The 16,546-nt window shown below is 41.2% G+C and overlaps 1 protein-coding gene across 3 annotated transcripts in view; it reads left to right on the forward strand.

Moving 5' to 3' along the window:
- LYAR (Ly1 antibody reactive) overlaps positions 1–14,082 on the forward strand; it is a 14,816-nt gene extending 734 nt beyond the window's left edge. For 2 of the 3 annotated variants that reach the window (XM_090035585.1, XM_090035587.1), the window contains exons 2-9: positions 1,446–1,621; positions 3,618–3,732; positions 4,744–4,851; positions 6,431–6,514; positions 11,124–11,538; positions 11,880–11,984; positions 12,344–12,429; positions 13,659–14,082. In XM_090035585.1, coding sequence (XP_089891711.1) covers positions 1,500–1,621; positions 3,618–3,732; positions 4,744–4,851; positions 6,431–6,514; positions 11,124–11,538; positions 11,880–11,984; positions 12,344–12,429; positions 13,659–13,793 — 1,170 coding nt within the window. In that variant the 5' untranslated portion in view covers positions 1,446–1,499 and the 3' untranslated portion in view covers positions 13,794–14,082. The remainder of the gene's footprint in view (positions 1–1,445; positions 1,622–3,617; positions 3,733–4,743; positions 4,852–6,430; positions 6,515–11,123; positions 11,539–11,879; positions 11,985–12,343; positions 12,430–13,658) is intronic. The other variant, XM_090035588.1, reaches the window with a different exon arrangement.
- The last annotated feature ends 2,464 nt before the right edge of the window (positions 14,083–16,546 follow it).

Below are 16,546 nucleotides of genomic sequence, written 5' to 3' on the forward strand. Positions count from 1 at the left end.
CCCTTTCCCCTCTTCCCATTCTGAAAACAGGGATATGCTGGAAGCTGTGTAGATGCAAGTTACAAAAGTCACTGCGTTTTGCAATATCTTTTAATTAATACCTCATGCAACGAGGGGTCAGATTTTCACACAGTCTTGCAGCCATACACATGTGTTTGGTTGTTGGTTGCAGCTATGAACTGCTTTCTGTGGCCAGATCAGGTGAAAATTGTCACTTCTCTCTGCACCTCTAATTGTGACTTGATGCACATTTATGTAGCAGATGCACAAATGGCATTTTCCACAGCCCTGGGCAGCTCGTTAAAAGACGTGGCTCTTTATCCCCAAAACCATTCTGGGTCGAAACCACAGAAACGTTAAACGCTAGTATAGGCAAGGAAAGGAGAATGGGAGCAAGTCACAGATAAAGAATGCATTGTGCAAGTTTGGTTGCTGTCAGGAGGGACTAGTTAGTTCAGCAGTAGGCAGAGCTAATAGTAACTGCAGGGAACGTGGAAGAAAGGGGTCCTGGAGAAGGGAGCTGAATTTTTACTGAGGATGTGGGACCTTTGGGAAGACTGATGTGCTAGCTGTTGGGAGCATGGGGAAAAAGGCATAGGGGCAAGAGTGAGAGGGAAGAAAACATTAAAATGAGAAGGTGGAGAACAACGTGTGGACAAGTAAGCAGAGAGCAGAGTCTTAAATTTGAATAAGAAGTTTGATTTTCATGCAAAAAAGTGATCTAGTGGTATGTGTTCAGAAAGAGAGAATACTGGCAGAAAAGGAAGACTGGAGAGGGAGAGTTGGAGATACAAGTTTGTAGACAGTGAGCTAACCTAGGTAACTTCTCCTCTACGTTACAGGCAGACTCAGCCTTGGAGAGGAAAGACATATCTGAGAAATGTTATAAAGGGAGACTATAAAGATATAGGCACCTTGATGCGTGGAGAGAAGGAAAAACTGAATCATTGGTAACTTCAGGGTTATACGCTTGTTACAGTTTTCTATTTGAAGCCACATCTTTAGAGTTAGTTCACATCACATCACTGGGGCATGTCTACATGTTCATTCGCCTTTGCTACAGCACGTTAAGTTTAATACCTCTGATATGAAGTATTAGATAAAGGCACAGTAGCTGCACTAATGCGCAGTAGCAAAGGCGAATTTTTTTTATGATGCTTAATGCGCAGTAGATGAGTTCTGCTGCTCACGAGTATGGTTTTTGCCATGAGGTGCTAATGCACAGTAGACCAGTCCACTGTACATTAAGGTGTCTTGTACCCACTTAGAAATAAAGTAGAAGTAAAAATGAGAATTATGTAGAGGAGCAAACAACTGGCAATGCTTGCTCATAATAAATGTTTCATAGGTTTGAAAATGATAGATTAATCAATATACAATAAATTTGTGTGGGTTTTTAAAATATTTTTCTTAAGTAATTCAAATGATACATTTTTTTTCTCTAGAGTTTTGAAGATTTTGCTGTAACTGCTTTTGAGAAGAAACTATTTGGATCCAAAATGGTAGTCTTCACGTGCAATGCATGTGGAGAATCTGTGAAGAAAGGACAAGTTGAAAAACATGTAAATATTTGCAGAAGGTGTCAATACCTTTCTTGTATGGATTGTGGCAATGATTTCTGGTAGGTAAATGAAGTATTTGTTTGACAATACCTGATTGGTAGCAGCAGCAGGAGATGCTTTAGGTAGCTTTACTGTTCTACTTTAGCATCCTGGGTGCAAATATAGCATTAATTGTATGCTGTACCTTGGGCAGAATAAGAGTTACAACACAAGCAGTCATTGATACCGACTTGTGGGGAAGAGGATCCAAAACTGGGAACTTGAAAGAGACTGTAGCACCTCTTACAAGCTGGAGTGGATTAGTGACAGTGGGCGCATCTACACTAGCTCCTGAGTAAAGCATTGTAGTCTACGCTTGTGCCTGTATTAGGGTACAGTAAACTAATTAATTCTGTGGTGGACTAGTACTGCCCAATGCAACGACACCTGCTGGAAATTTGAAAATTCCATTTTTTTGAAACCGAAGCAGCGACCACCACTCCAGTTTCAGAAAAATGGAATTTTCAAATTTCTGGCAGGTGCTCAGTCCTGAGCATGCTGGATTTATGAGGTTATACCAGGGGCGGGCAATTATTTTGGGCAGAGGGCTGCTCGCTGAGTTTTGGCAAGCCATCGAGGGCCGCATGATAGGCAGCCAGGGGCAGATAAATATTAATTTTCTAAATTTTTTTAGGGGTCCCACGGGCCGGATAGAACGGCCTGGCAGGCCACATCCAGCCCGCAGGCCACATTTTGCCCACCCCTAGGTTATACTGTACTATCTATGGCGGAGTTCTTGCGTGTATTCAAACGTGTAGACTGTGGCCAGGGCTGGCTGGGGCATGCAGGTGCTACAGTGTCCAGCCCCTCCAGAGCCTGGGGCTGACTCCCAGACCTCCTGTTCCAGGTCAGCTGCCCCTGGGCTCAGAATCTTCACATATGTCTGAGACTGTCCTGACTCTAATTGCTGCAGTGCACATGAAGACTTGTACCTGGGAGCAGCTGACTCCAGTGCAAACTGTGCCAGAGTTTATTCAGGCGCATTACTGTCATGTGTAGATGTGCCCAGACATTTCTTCTGGGTAAGGGAGCCCTCTCCTCACTTTGTTACTGTCTTTTTCTTTTGTTTACCCTAGTGATGGCTAAAACTTTTATCTCTGTATGGTGAGAAACAGTTGTAATTTTTAGATTTTCCTTTTCCTTTATTAGTTTTAGTACTTAGATCTTTTTATTGGGGCATACTGTTGCATGCTGTGGTTCCTGGAGAATCGCTATAAAATCCTGTAATTCCCAAGTTACAGCCCTTCTTGTAAATATCCAGATCGCTGAAAAAATGCCACTGCAGTCTGCTTTCCAGTTTTAAAAGTAAAATCTAGATAAAAGTAACAATGGGACCAAGGAAATGGAATAATGGTAGGTCCATATCAGTAAGTTCACCAATGGTAATATATTTACATTTTCAAAGGCCCCTTTTAAGTATTTTTAACTTGATCAGGAAACTACCTAGACCAAACCTGTTTTAAAAAAATCTAATTTAGAATTTTTATATATAATTATTCTTAAGCTATTATTCTAATTTGAGAACATATCTTTATTGTGAATGCTACTCTATAAATATTTAGAATTTTTAAATGTGCAGAAGAATAAAAAATGCACACACTTTTTTAACAGGCTTTATTGAGAATAAATATGCATACCACATATACTGTATGCAGCATATAATTACGAATAGTATAGAAAGCTTTGTTTATATTGTTTAGAGACTTTGTATTCTCTTCAGATAACTTCCCTGGAAGCTAAGAGAGTGCTCTGAATGGCAAAAATAGGCATGTATTTAAGCATGTAGAACCGTACTTATGTGAGTAGTTCCATTGGCATCAGTGGGACCATTGACAGAGTTACACATGCTTGTATTAACGGTATTTAGGTTTTAATTTTTTTACTGTAGTGTTCGGCTTTCCATGGCTTCTGTTTCTCTGTTTTTATAAATACTGTTGAGTTTGAAAAACTGGATTCATTGACACAGAACATTATATACAGGTTTTATGTTAAAGGTCTTTTTTTTAAATATCAAAGGGGTGATGATTATAAGGAACACATGAAGTGCATAAGTGAAGATCAGAAATACGGTGGCAAGGGGTATGAGGCGAAAACTAACAAAGGCGATGTAAAACAGCAGGAGTGGATTCAAGTAAGACTTGTTTTTCATACATATATATTCAGTATATCCTGCTAGGTATAAATGCAAACAAAACACAAATTTAGTATACAAAGCAGCTTGTATTTGAAAAATGTAAATACTGGTTCATGTGAGGGAGATAACATACAGATGTTTCACTTTAAATTTGTGTCCTGAAAAAATGATCTGTTATGAAGAGGAGATGAGCCAAATATTTTTGTAAAAATGTGCTTCACCAGTTTTCTGTTTCAGTTGCTGTGCTGACAGTAACATTGTGAATATTGCAAATGTGCTATACTCTGTGCTTGAAGGGAATACATTCGTCTTTTACTCAGGACGCTTCTTGTTTCTTAGGAAATTGAACTTAATTCCTTCTGTGAAGGAAAAAAAATTACAACCTAAACTATTAAGAATGATTCTTGAAACTCTTCAGAGGATTTTAGAGACACTTCCATTTCAGCCCTGAAAATAAACATATGAACCTGAAAAAGTGCCGTTTGTAGTTTACCTCCTCCTCTTAGTTTAACAAAATTTTCCTTTCTGATGTCATTTGTTTTTCTTTTAAATGTTTGAAAATGATGTTAGATCATTGTTGGTCTGTTTTTTCTCTAACTAATGTATTATCTGAAAGTTTAGGCAGGTTATACAAATTGCATGCATTTAATATACAGTTATATCTACATACTAGCTTAACTTTACCTGGGTCATGCTATTTCTGAACTTCATCTATCAAGTTAGTTCACCAGTAGTGTTACAGTTTACTTGTAACTGGTGTAGATGACTCATTAAAATCACTTTGGGTTCTTCGTAATTTTTAGATCAAAACCAACAAATTGATGTTTCCTGTCCACCTTTTACATATGGAAGTTTCTAAGTATAATCTGTGATTCCAAAGATGACAAATACTAGAGTGTATGCTAGGTGATTTCTGTTGCTTAGAAGTGCTGTGGATTTTTTTAATAGGAATTTTCTAATCAACTCAACTACTCATATAACTTAGTAATTTTGGTTTTCTTTTTGTAGAAGGTTCACGAAGTAATGAAGAAGCCAAACATTAACCCCAAAGTACGAAACATTTTTGAGCAAATGCGTGCCTATGACAATATTCCAAGAAAAAAGGTCAAATTTCAGGTATGTTTTTAACTAGATTAGCAGTGGCTCAAGCAGTGAATTTGGAATTACGGCTCCTGGATTACATTCTCATTTGTGTTGATCTGGAGTTTCTTGGAGAAAATTGCTTAACCTATCAAGACCTATATTGCAGTGATTTCTTTTCTGTCCTAATAGGCCGTGTCTAGATGAGTGTGGCCGTGTACTGCAGAAACGTCTGTGGCGCCACATACCGCACATTCAGTTGTTCTCTGTGCTGCAGGAGAACAGTGCAGAGGGTTTTTTTGACCCCTGGAGCAGTGCACGCACAGGCAGTGCACACCACTTAAAAGTGGAACCAGGCTGCCCGGAGCTATGCTTCAGATGCTGTTCAGGCTCCACACAGCAGAATCACTGCTGCTGCTGGCCCAAGAAGCCCCCAGGTAAGGCTGTTGGGGTCAGCACTGGGCTGGGCTCCCCTACCCCACCTGGGGTAACTTGCCACACATCAGAGCATGTGTGGCACGGGCATTCCCCAGGGACAACTGGTGGTGATGCAAGGTGCGCTGCTACTAGTTGTTCCTAGGGAACCAAACGTCCACATCACCTGTGAACACAGCCATTAAGGTTAGATTTTTCTCCTTCTAGATCTTCATTGCTTCTTATGACTCTAATACATACTTCCACATTTGGTCCTTTATAAAGCTGCTTATAGACTGTTTTGCCAGTTTCCAAGTATTTTGGAGCATACATAAAGAAATACTGACGGGACTCGGAAGACTGAGCCCTTTGTCTTTTCTCTTCCACAGCTCAGTGTATGATGCTGACAAATAGGCAAGGTGTGTTTCTGATGTGTAGTTTAGGAGATTGTTGGAACTGTGATAAAACTCCATTTTGGGTTATCACAGCGGAAATAAATATTTGAAAATGTTATTATTTGTTTCATTTATATGTTGCCCTTCCCAACGTAGGTTCAGGGTGGCTTACAATAAGAGGACAGAATAACTTATAAAACAAGAATGTGACAGGCTGGAGCCTGGGGGGGTCTCCATAGATAAGGTCAAAAGGGGATGATAAGTACTCACCCATCACCACCCTTTGAAACCTCTCTGTTAGAAAAGAGTGGGACCAATTTAAAGCTGTCCCATGAATGTCCACCAGGTCATGTAAACGCTTTGTCAGCCCCTCATTGTCAAGTGTATCAAAGGATCTTTGTGAAACTGGAAGTAGCTCTGCTTTTTCTCTAGGTACTTCTCATGCTTCCAGGTTTTGCTGGCTGCTGCATGGGGCCAGGGTGGAATTTTTTCCTCCCTCTTTCTCTTATGGGTTGGGGTTGTGGGGAGGTTTCGTGTTTTTTCTTTTCTTTTTTCCCCCACCTTTCTCAGAATTATTGGGTGTTGACTGCAGCCAAGGCTAGGGATTTTGACGGGTGTGCTAGTGTTCATTTTGGGACTTAAACCTGGAAGTTCCTAGGCAGAAGGTCATGGTCCTTTGCTCAGGATTAGATAGCTGGCAGTATTTGGAGTCAAATTCTTTATTTTCATCAGTAAGAGGTCACATGACCATAAAAATAAAATGGAATGTCTGCTATGTTTATTATTTCTGCTCTTATCTTGTACAGAACTGGATAAAAAACAGTTTGAAAATTGAAAACAGTGCTCTGCAGGACCAAGTTTGGGATATTTTTTCTGAAGCAACTGGGAATGTAAGTCAAATCAAAGCTACAAAATCCTGCAATAAACATGGAGTTAGTAAGGTGCTAGGTGGAGAACCCTCGTGATTCTTATTGGAGTGGAAAGTGAGATCTTTTAGTACTGTACTATAGAGAAGAGCAGTGTTTGAGATAGAATTGCTGCATAGTTGTAGGCACATGTACACACAATGACAGGACTGAACTAGTAAGAAGAGCGTAAATGTTATTACAGATTGCTTTGCTATTAAGGAAGTCCACATTTTGTTCTTTAGTAGCCCCAGTCTAACATGCATGTTAGTATTCAATGTATCTGTGGACTAAAAACATGTCTGATCCCATTCAGTACTTTTGACATCTTTGTAGTCTTCTTTCAATAATATAAATAAAAACAAAATCACTCATACATACCTTTTAAGCTACCTGAAAAAGGATAACCGATCCTTTGCTATCTAGGTGACTGCACTCTACAACTTGACTACAAATGCACTCACACATAAAACTCAGTTCTTCTGATAATTCAGTTAGTGGATGGGAATAGAACTGATTTCCAGCATCAATTCTGTTTAACAACCAGATTGATCAATGGAATGACTTTTATAGGAACACGGAACTAGAAGGGACCTGGATCGCTGAATCTGGTTGCCTGCTATTGCTGTTGCAGGCAACCATGTCATGTTTTACAGATTTACCAAGCTCTTGTAACTTGGTAGGTTTTCTGCCAATACTACTCTTGTTGGAAGGCTGTGCCAGAAGTTAACTCCTTTGTTGGTTAGACATACTCCACAGTGTTCAGTTTGTAGATCCTGAGAGGAATTTATGTTGTAGGAGAAACTTGAGACCCAGTCCCCTTGTTGATCACGCTTTAGTCTTGACAAACTGATCTGGCAAATATGTTACTTATGGCACTAGTGTATTGTTGCAGTAGTGATATTTGGACTGTTCTTAAAGAATCCATACATCAGAAAGGGAAAAGAGGAAATGGTTTTTTTTTAAAGGCTTGTGACGTTAAGGAAAGTCAGATGCTGAGTTAACAGTACATTCATTTTTTGAGATAATACTCTTATTTTGCTCATATAGCTAGAATATTATAGTTTCCAAACAGTTCTTTTTAATAGGTCACTTCCAGCCCTAAACTTTTTTGAAAAATGTTTGTGTTATAATCTTAAGACAACTTACCCTTATTTTAAGATTTTTTTTGTTGCCAAGTAAGCAACTGGAATGTCCTTGTTCATTCAAGCTAGCCATACATTGGTTGTCTTGTTTTCAGTACACCATTAAAGTATTTAGATTCATAGATGCTAGAGTCGGAAGGGACCTCAATAGATCATCGAGTCCAACCCCCTGCATAGGCAGGAAAGAGTGCTGGGTTCAGATGACCCCAGCTAGATGCCCATCCAACCTCCTCTTGAAGACCCCCAGGGTAGGGGAGAGCATCACCTCCCTTCAAAGCCCATTCCAGACCTTGGCCACTCTAATGGTGAAGAAGTTCCTCCTAATGTCCAGTCTAAATCTGCTTTCTGCTAGGTTATGGCCATTATTTCTTGTGACCCCCCCAGGGCGCCTTGCTGAGTAGAGCCTCACCAATTCCCTTCTGCGCCCCCATGATGAATTTATAGGTAGCCGCAAGGTTGCCTCTTAACCTTCTCTTACGGAGGCTGAAGAGGTCCAGGTGCCCTAGTTTCTCCTCGTAGGGCTTGGCCTGCAAGCCCTTAACCATACGAGTGGCCCTTTTCTGGACCCTCTCCATCCCTCTTGAAGTGTGGCACCCAAAACTGCACGCAGTATTCCAACTGCGGTCTGACCAGCACCCGATAGAGGGGAAGTATCACCGCCTTGGTTTTGTTTGTCATGCATCTGCTGATGCATGATAAAGTGCAGTTAGCTTTTCTGATGACTTCTGTCACACTGACGACTCATGTTCATCTTGGAGTCCCACTAGGACTCCAAGATCCCTTTCTGCTTCCGTGTTACTAGGCAGGTTGTTTCCTAGGCAGTAGGTATGCTGGACATTTTTCCTCCCTAGGTGCAGCACTTTGTATTTCTCCTTGTTAAATTGAATTCTATTGTTTTCTGCCCATTTGTCCAGCCTGTCAGGTCTGCCTGTAGTTGTTCCCTGCCCTCCGGCGTGTCCACTTCTGCCCACAGTTTTATATCATTCATAAACTTGGGCAGAGTCCAAGTCACTGATGAAGACATTGAAGAGTATCAGTCCAAGGACTGAGCCCTGCAGGACCCCACTGCCCATGCCCTTCCAGGTCGATACTGACCCATCCACTACCACTCTCTGGGTACAACCCTCTAACCAATTTGCCACCCATTGGACTGTGTAATCATCCAAGTCATAGCCTCTTAACTTGTTCACCAGTATGGGGTGGGATACCCTATCAAAGGCCTTCCTGAAGTCTAAGTAAACAATGTCAACCCCTACTCCTGTGTCCAGGTGTTTTGTAACCTGGTCATAAAAAGAGACTAGATTAGTCAGGCATGATCTATCTGCTACGAACCTGTTCTGGTTTCCCCTCAGCATAATTTTTCCTGCTGGGCTCTCACATATATGAGCTTTAATAATCTCTTCAAAGACTTTGCCAAGGATGGAGGTGAGACTGACCGCCTTCCTTCCCTTCTTGAAAATAGGGACCACGCTGGCCCTTTTCCAGTCCTCCTGGACCTGGCCCGTGTGCCATGAGCGCTCAAATATTCTTGCCAGTGGCTGTGTGATGACATCAGCCAGTGCCTTCAGTACCCTTGGATAGAGCTCATCCGGGCCTGCTGACTTAAACACATCCAGTCTTTCTGATGTGATCCTTCTGATGCAGTCTTTCTGCAGTGACTCTGCAACATCTCAGGGTCAGCACTTCGTAGTCTGGTGCCCAGCTGTTGCCTCTGTCCAATCCCATTGTGAGACTTGTCTTGCTCGTTGTTTAGGAAGACTGAGGCAAAGAACTCATTGAGGAGTTCAGCCTTGTCCCCCCGTCTGTCACCAATTGCTTTTGCCCATTCAGTAGTGGTCCTATTCCACCCTGGGCCTTCCTTTTACTCCCTATATATCTGAAAAATAATTTTTGTTATCCTTAACTTGGGATGCCATCCTCAGCTCCATGGTAGCCTTGGCCTTTCTAACTGCCTCCCTACAACTGCAAGCTCCCTCTTTAGTAATCTCTCCCTGTTCGCACTTCTTATATGCCCCCCTTTTTGCCCTTAGGCTGCTCTGGATTTCTCTGGTCAGCCAAGGAAGCCTCTTGTCCCTTTTCCCCCTGCATTGGGATTGTCTCCCTCTGCCCGAAGGATCATTTCCTTAAGGCGCAGCCACCCTTCCTGGGATCCCATTTCGCCAAATCTTATTCTGCAGTGCGTCATTGACTAAACGCCTGAGTTCGCTGAAGTCAGCCTTCCTAAAGTCTAGCACTTCCACCCTACTAGTTTCCTTACCCACTCTACGCCTTATGATGAATTCTGTTATTTGGTGGTCACTGTCCCCCAGGTGACCACCGATCTGTAGGTCTCCTATCATGTCGTCCCCTGTTGTCTTATTACATGTCCAGTGGAATGATGTATTAATTCAAAAGGATACTGTAAAAACTTGTATTTAAAATTCACATAATTCAAAAAGTTCTTCCTAGGAAGAAGCTTTATAGAATTATTTAACTCAACTCTAAATTTAATGCAAAGAGTTCATTAGGATAAATTTAAGATTGAAATTGTCAGTAAGTTAAAGGCAAAAACATTACAGGCATATCTTAACTATTTCACAACAAAGCATTATAAAACTAGGAAATGCAGTTAAGGTTACAAATTTTGAGCATGTTAAGGTAAGAGATGCATAATTAAAACTATGAAGCAACTTTAAGGCTGCCCTGAGTGATGCAGTAATCAATGTATTTGAGGCATCTTAGGGGCTACAGTCCCAGTTAGTTTTTCTCTTTTCTATTACTACAGGGCAGAACTAAGTTTGTTACTCAAATCCTGACAGATTGTTGCTGTGATATTACACGCTGTATTGCTTCATATAGAACAATTTACATATATTTCATACATTTAATTATGAAATTGAATTGTGCTATAATTATGGAACTGTAACCAGTACCTCCATAACTATTATTATTTCTTCTTTTTTAACTTGCATCTATTTGATCTGGATGCTGTCCATCTCCTTAACATTCTGATTTGGTGAGCTGTTGCCAATTCTTTATTGCCATTCCATTAGTGTTTTCCTAGCATTTACAACGTTCCCATCTACATGGAAATTCTGGTATTAAGCTTAAAATTACAACTCAAGATTCACTAAGAAATTAAAAACAGTTAGTAAAGCATATTATATTAGATTGGAAACAATCTCTTAATTGCTTTAAAAGCAAAGTTATGTGAACTAATCTAATAAGTGACAAGTGCGCATATGTAAAATGTCCTGTTCTGAAATGTTGGGGTGATTACACTACAGACTTCTGCCTCACTTCAGTTAAAATGAATTATTAACTCCACCAGTTCATTCTGTTCTTTTGGTAACTGATGTCATCTTCTTTAACTTGCTTGAAATTGGAATTGTAGAACTTTTCAAAAATAAAGTAGTGGATATGGGAGCTATTGCCAAGAGGCTTGTGAAAGATTGTTTGTCTTACAACAGAAGGGAACAAACCAAAAAGAACAAGAGAAACTACAGCAGAAAACAGGATGCGAATCCGCAAAAAGTGAAGTATATACGACACCTGTAGGGGAAAATGAAACTTCAGTTGATAAATCTGAGAAGAAAAAGAATAAAAAAGAACGAAAAGAAGAAAGACAAAAAAACAAAAAGAAGGAGAAAAAAGAAATGAGATTAGAAAATCAGCAAAACTTAGAAATGAAAAAAAGCAAAAAGTCTAAGAAAGAAAATGTAGACATGGAGCACAAAAGTGAGGAAACTTCCAAAATTGAAGAAAAAAAGAAAAAGCGCAAAAGGAATAATACGTCTAAGCTGGAAATAAATGGAAATGGTTATCAGAACGAAGAGGAAGTGATGGAACCGAACGTAAAGAAACAAAAACTTAAACATGTAGACGGTACATCTCTAATATGTTTCATGTTTTTCTGTTTTCAGTAAAAGCTATTTCGAGCAGTCTCAATTATTAGAATAATTTAACTTTTCAAAAGGCATTTACAATTAAGTAAAATAAAATGCGTTATGCCCAATTTTAAAATAAACCATATTGAATATTAGTTATTTTTCAACATTAAAAATGTTGAATAACCTCACTGAAAACACTCTAATGGCCAAGATAAGAAACCTGACTTACCTTAGCATTTTTCTATTAGATTTTACACTGTTGTACTATTATTACTATACTGCATTTTTCCTCGTATTTATTTTTCTCTCTTAATTTTTTATTTCTTAAATTTCTAGATGAACCTTTCACAACAACAGGAAAGAAAAATACTAACATCTCTGAAGCCATGGAAGCTGAAGGAAGTGAGGAAACAAATAAAGAGAGTGGGAATGCAGATAAAGGTATCTTCAGACTTAATAAGCTTTTATGAACTTGACCCATTCAGTGCTAGTGTTCATGTGAAGTTCAGCATCTCTTTTACCCAGAATGGTGCATTGTCAGTTAAGCAATGTTTAATCATACATTCAGTGGTAGCCAGCTTTCAAAATAATACTTTTAAAGACCATTTTGCTAGGAAAATGTTTTGTTTTGAGTATCATGAGACAGGTATAAAAGACAATGAACAATGTTCTGTAATCAGTAGATTGAAAGCAAAGCTCCAACTAGAAACTTTGGCTGTCATGTTTGGTGGAAAGAAGGACTTGAAAATAGAAAATATCTAACAGTACCATTTTGCTGGATGTATTTAACAATATTACAGGTAAATTCAACTGGAAGGGAACTATCAAAGCCATTCTGAGCCAAGCACCAGACAATGAAATTTCAGTTAAAAAACTGAGAAAAAAGGTACAGTAGAGCTTTCATTCTATAAACTAATTGATTTCATTGATAGATTTTTTTTTACCTGTATGAGAATATACCTTACATGCACAAAAGAGCTTAACACACATATAGTCATACGCCATTGAATATCAGTATGCAACTCTTAAGTCAGCTCTCAGCTGTATGCCTTGCATCAGTTATGGAAGGCATATCCAACTCATCCAGCCCTGCAGGCCAGAAGAATGCCACAGGGCCTGCCCATGATCTGGGCACAGACTGATATGCCACATGTGACATGTGGGTCCATTCCGAGACCCATGGGCAGCACACAGGTATGTTGATGGAGCTCCGTGGGCCACATCTAACACCCCTGAGTTATGAAGTCAGCTAAATGAGTTCATGAAGTCCTTATACTTGACTGCTAAAAGCTAAAAATATTATAGTTCCAGATTGGACATGTTTCAACAACACTACCTAGATCACTTGTGAGATAGGAAGGTTGACATCCGAATCAGGTCAGATTTTGCCTAGTTACACTTGGCACATTAGTGGAATTATAGAGGAAGAGCTGAGAAAAGCAGGATTTGTCTTGTTTCTAAAACCTTGACCAGGTAAGGGTCATATTATAATGGGGAGACCTGCCATCTCCTGTGTTACCCTACGTAGGGTTGAAAATACTACATGCAAGTAACACTGATGTATCTGTAGCCTTCAATAGGAAAGGAAAGTACAATGTGTATTTTTCACATAGCCTGTTGTTATTTTACTGGACAGGGGAGGACATACGTTTTAAACGTTAAATTATATGAAGGCTTCTAATCTATACTTACTCATTTTAATTTACAAATTCCTTACGCAGACTAGGATTTTTTTGCCTCTGTGCAACCATGGTCCCTTAGACAGGGCTGGACATAGGCATGGGCAAACTGGGTGGCCACGCAGACAGAAAGGGGGCCTGAAAATGGTAATTTTTTTTTATTATTATCATTATCTCTGGCAAAGGGGGACTAAAAGTTAGCCAGGAGCCACCAGGAGTCTAGGTACAGTGCTGCCCTTAGAGTATATCCTGTTTGAGTTTTTTTCTATAATAGACTTCTTACTAAAGTTCAGTTATTTAATATTTCTAAACGAGTGCTTACTTTGTGTTGAACAGCACTTTGTGTACTTCACCCTCAAGAAATGTTTGAGTAAAAGAAAAATCATGCCTGTTAAACGTGGACTATTTTTCTTTTCTTTTCTTTTTTTGTTTGTAGGTTTTAGCTCAATATCATGCAGTAGCTGGTGAGCATCATAAAACACAAGAGGATCTTCTGGTCATATTTAATAAGAAAGTGAATAACAATCCCAAATTTAAAGTTTTAAAAGAAAAAGTTAAACTCTTAAAATAGAAAAGAGAGTTTTCATAATGCTCAAATTTTTAACTTGCAGACTGTAAGCTAAATTCTCCTACTGAGTATGCAAACACAGCTTCCACTGACTGCACCATAAGCCGAGTTTGTGTATGTGAAAACAAAATTTAGCTGTTTTTTTCCCCCCTGGATTCACCTTCTTACTTTTCCCTACATTTATAATAGAATCCTGGGAAAGTGTTGCATATCTGTTTTCAGAAATCTTATGTATATTTTTATAGAACTTTTAACAGACAATAAAAATAATTGCCACCTGTTCTATTAAAAACTTTTCAGTGATAACTGTACATTTATATAGAAATGAGTTGGTTTGTTTGTTCAGACTGGGTTGTATTAGAGGAACCATTACAGATGCAAAGCCATCAGCCAGCTCCTCTGTCTCTCTGCAGGCCCTGGGCTCCTGCACGCCGCTCACTTCTGCTCCCCCACTGCCGCTTTCCCCACTTTGCTGCCCACTCATCAGCTGCCCTGCACAATACCATACCCACACAAACACTCGTACACAAACCCCCATACCTACCCACCCACAGCTCCCCACAAACCACACACTCACCCACCCATACCCACCCCCCAACATCCTTCACAATATACTAGAGTAAGACTGCATTTTGAGCTGCTATGCAATCACTTCTACATATACAGCACAAACACACAACTCAGGACAAAAATATTTTTTAAAATTAAATTAAAATATATTATGGGTGTTTGATTTTTAGTATACAATTTGGTTTTTTCCCCCTAAGATGGCAAATCCTCTTCCCCAAAGAAGTACATCCTAGGTCAAGGGGAGAGACTTCCGGTGGCAAAGGTCAGAGATTGGGGTGGGACTTCCAGCCCCAAGATGCTGATCAGGGGGTGGGGCACCTTTCAAGGGGTGGGGCTACCCAAGTGGCCATTGACAGCACACCCCACATACCCTCAAACCCTCCTCTCCAAACCCCACAGTCACCCCCCACAAATACAGTACTTATAGTTTCATAGTTTCTAGGGTCGGAAGGGACCTGAGCAGATCATCTAGTCCGACCCCCTGCCATGGCAGGAAAGAATACTGGGGTCAAACGACCCCAGCAAGATGTTCATCTAACCTCCTCTTAAACACCCCCAGGGTAGGAGCCTGCACCACTTCTCTTGGAAGTTGGTTCCAGACCCTAGCTGCCCTGGCCATGAAGTAGCGCCTCCTGATATCTAACCTAAACCTACCCTCTGCCAGCTTGTGACCGTTATTCCTGGTCACTCCTGGTGGTGCTCGGGGGAACAGTGACTCCCCCAATGCCTGCTGATCCCCCCTGACTAGTTTATAACAGGCCACAAGATCCCCCCTCAGCCTTCTCTTTTGGAGGCTGAACAGGTTCAGGTCCCGTAGCCTCTCCTCATAGGGCCTGCCCTGTTGTCCCCTGATCATGCGAGTGGCCCTCCTCTGGACCCTCTCCATGTTGTCGACATCCCTCTTGAAGTGTGGTGCCCAGAACTGGATGCAGTACTCCAGCTGCGGCCTGACCAGTGCCGCATAGAGTGGGAGGATCACCTCTTTGGACCTGCTCAAGATGCATCTGTGGATGCATGACAAGGTGCGGTTGGCCTTCCTAACTGCCTCCCCACACTGCCGGCCCATGTTCATCTTGGAGTCAATGATGACCCCAAGATCTTTTTCCGCCTCCGTGCTGACAAGAGGGGAGTTCCCTAACCTGTAGGTGTGGTGTTCCTCCCGAGGTGCATCACCTTGCACTTGTCTGTGTTGAAACCCATCCTATTCTTGTCCGCCCACCCTTGTAACCTGTCAAGGTCTGATTGTAGCCTGTTGCATCCTTCCAGTGAGCCCACGTCCCCCCACATCTTAGTGTCATCAGCAAATTTGAACAGGGTGCTTTTTACCCCCTTGTCCAAATCACTGATGAAGATGTTGAACAGTGCGGGCCCGAGGACCGAGCCTTCCGGAACCCCACTGCCCACGTCCTTCCAGGCTGAGAAGAACCCATCCACTACCACCCTCTGGGTGCGGCCCTCCAGCCAGTTGGCGGCCCATTTGACTGTGTGGGTGTCTACACCACAGCCCTCCAGTTTCTTAATGAGAACAGGGTGAGAGACAGTATCGAAAGCCTTCCGGAAGTCCAGGAAGATTATATCCACTGCTACCCCTGCATCTAATGATTTGGTGATCTGATCGTAAAAGGCCACCAGGTTGGTCTGACAGGACCTGCCACTGATGAACCCGTGTTGGTTGCCCCTAAGCATGCAGTCCGTACCCTCCCCCATATGCTCCCCACTGACACCTGCACACCTCTGGGGGAGCCCTGTCAGTGCTACACACGTGCATCCATACACGCCCAGAGCCAGCCTCCCCCTCCACATACTCCACAGCCCCCCACAAGTCCCATACCCATCAACACACATTCCCACAAATCCCCCCACACCCTTCCCACACAGACAGCCCCGCATAAACCCTATAACCATCCATCTACACCTCTCTCCCACATACAATATACAAGAGTAAAACTTCATTTTGACCTATCATGCAATCACTTCTATATATGCAGAACAAATGCACACAAATCAGGACAAAAATATATTTTTTAAATAAAATATATTATTATGGATATTTGATTTCTTGTATATGTGCCCGTCTCCACTCGATGACCTGATCCCATGCTTCCTTTGCCTGGGTAAATGGTCTTATTTGTGTAGGACTCTCATGAAGACCCCAGAGGACTCCTCAATGACCTTCTGGGTGACCC

The sequence above is a fragment of the Crocodylus siamensis genome, chromosome 2 (assembly GCF_052110815.1).
Source record: "Crocodylus siamensis isolate JL-2025a chromosome 2, ASM5211081v1, whole genome shotgun sequence".
In the NCBI taxonomy this organism is placed as follows: Eukaryota; Metazoa; Chordata; order Crocodylia; family Crocodylidae; genus Crocodylus; species Crocodylus siamensis.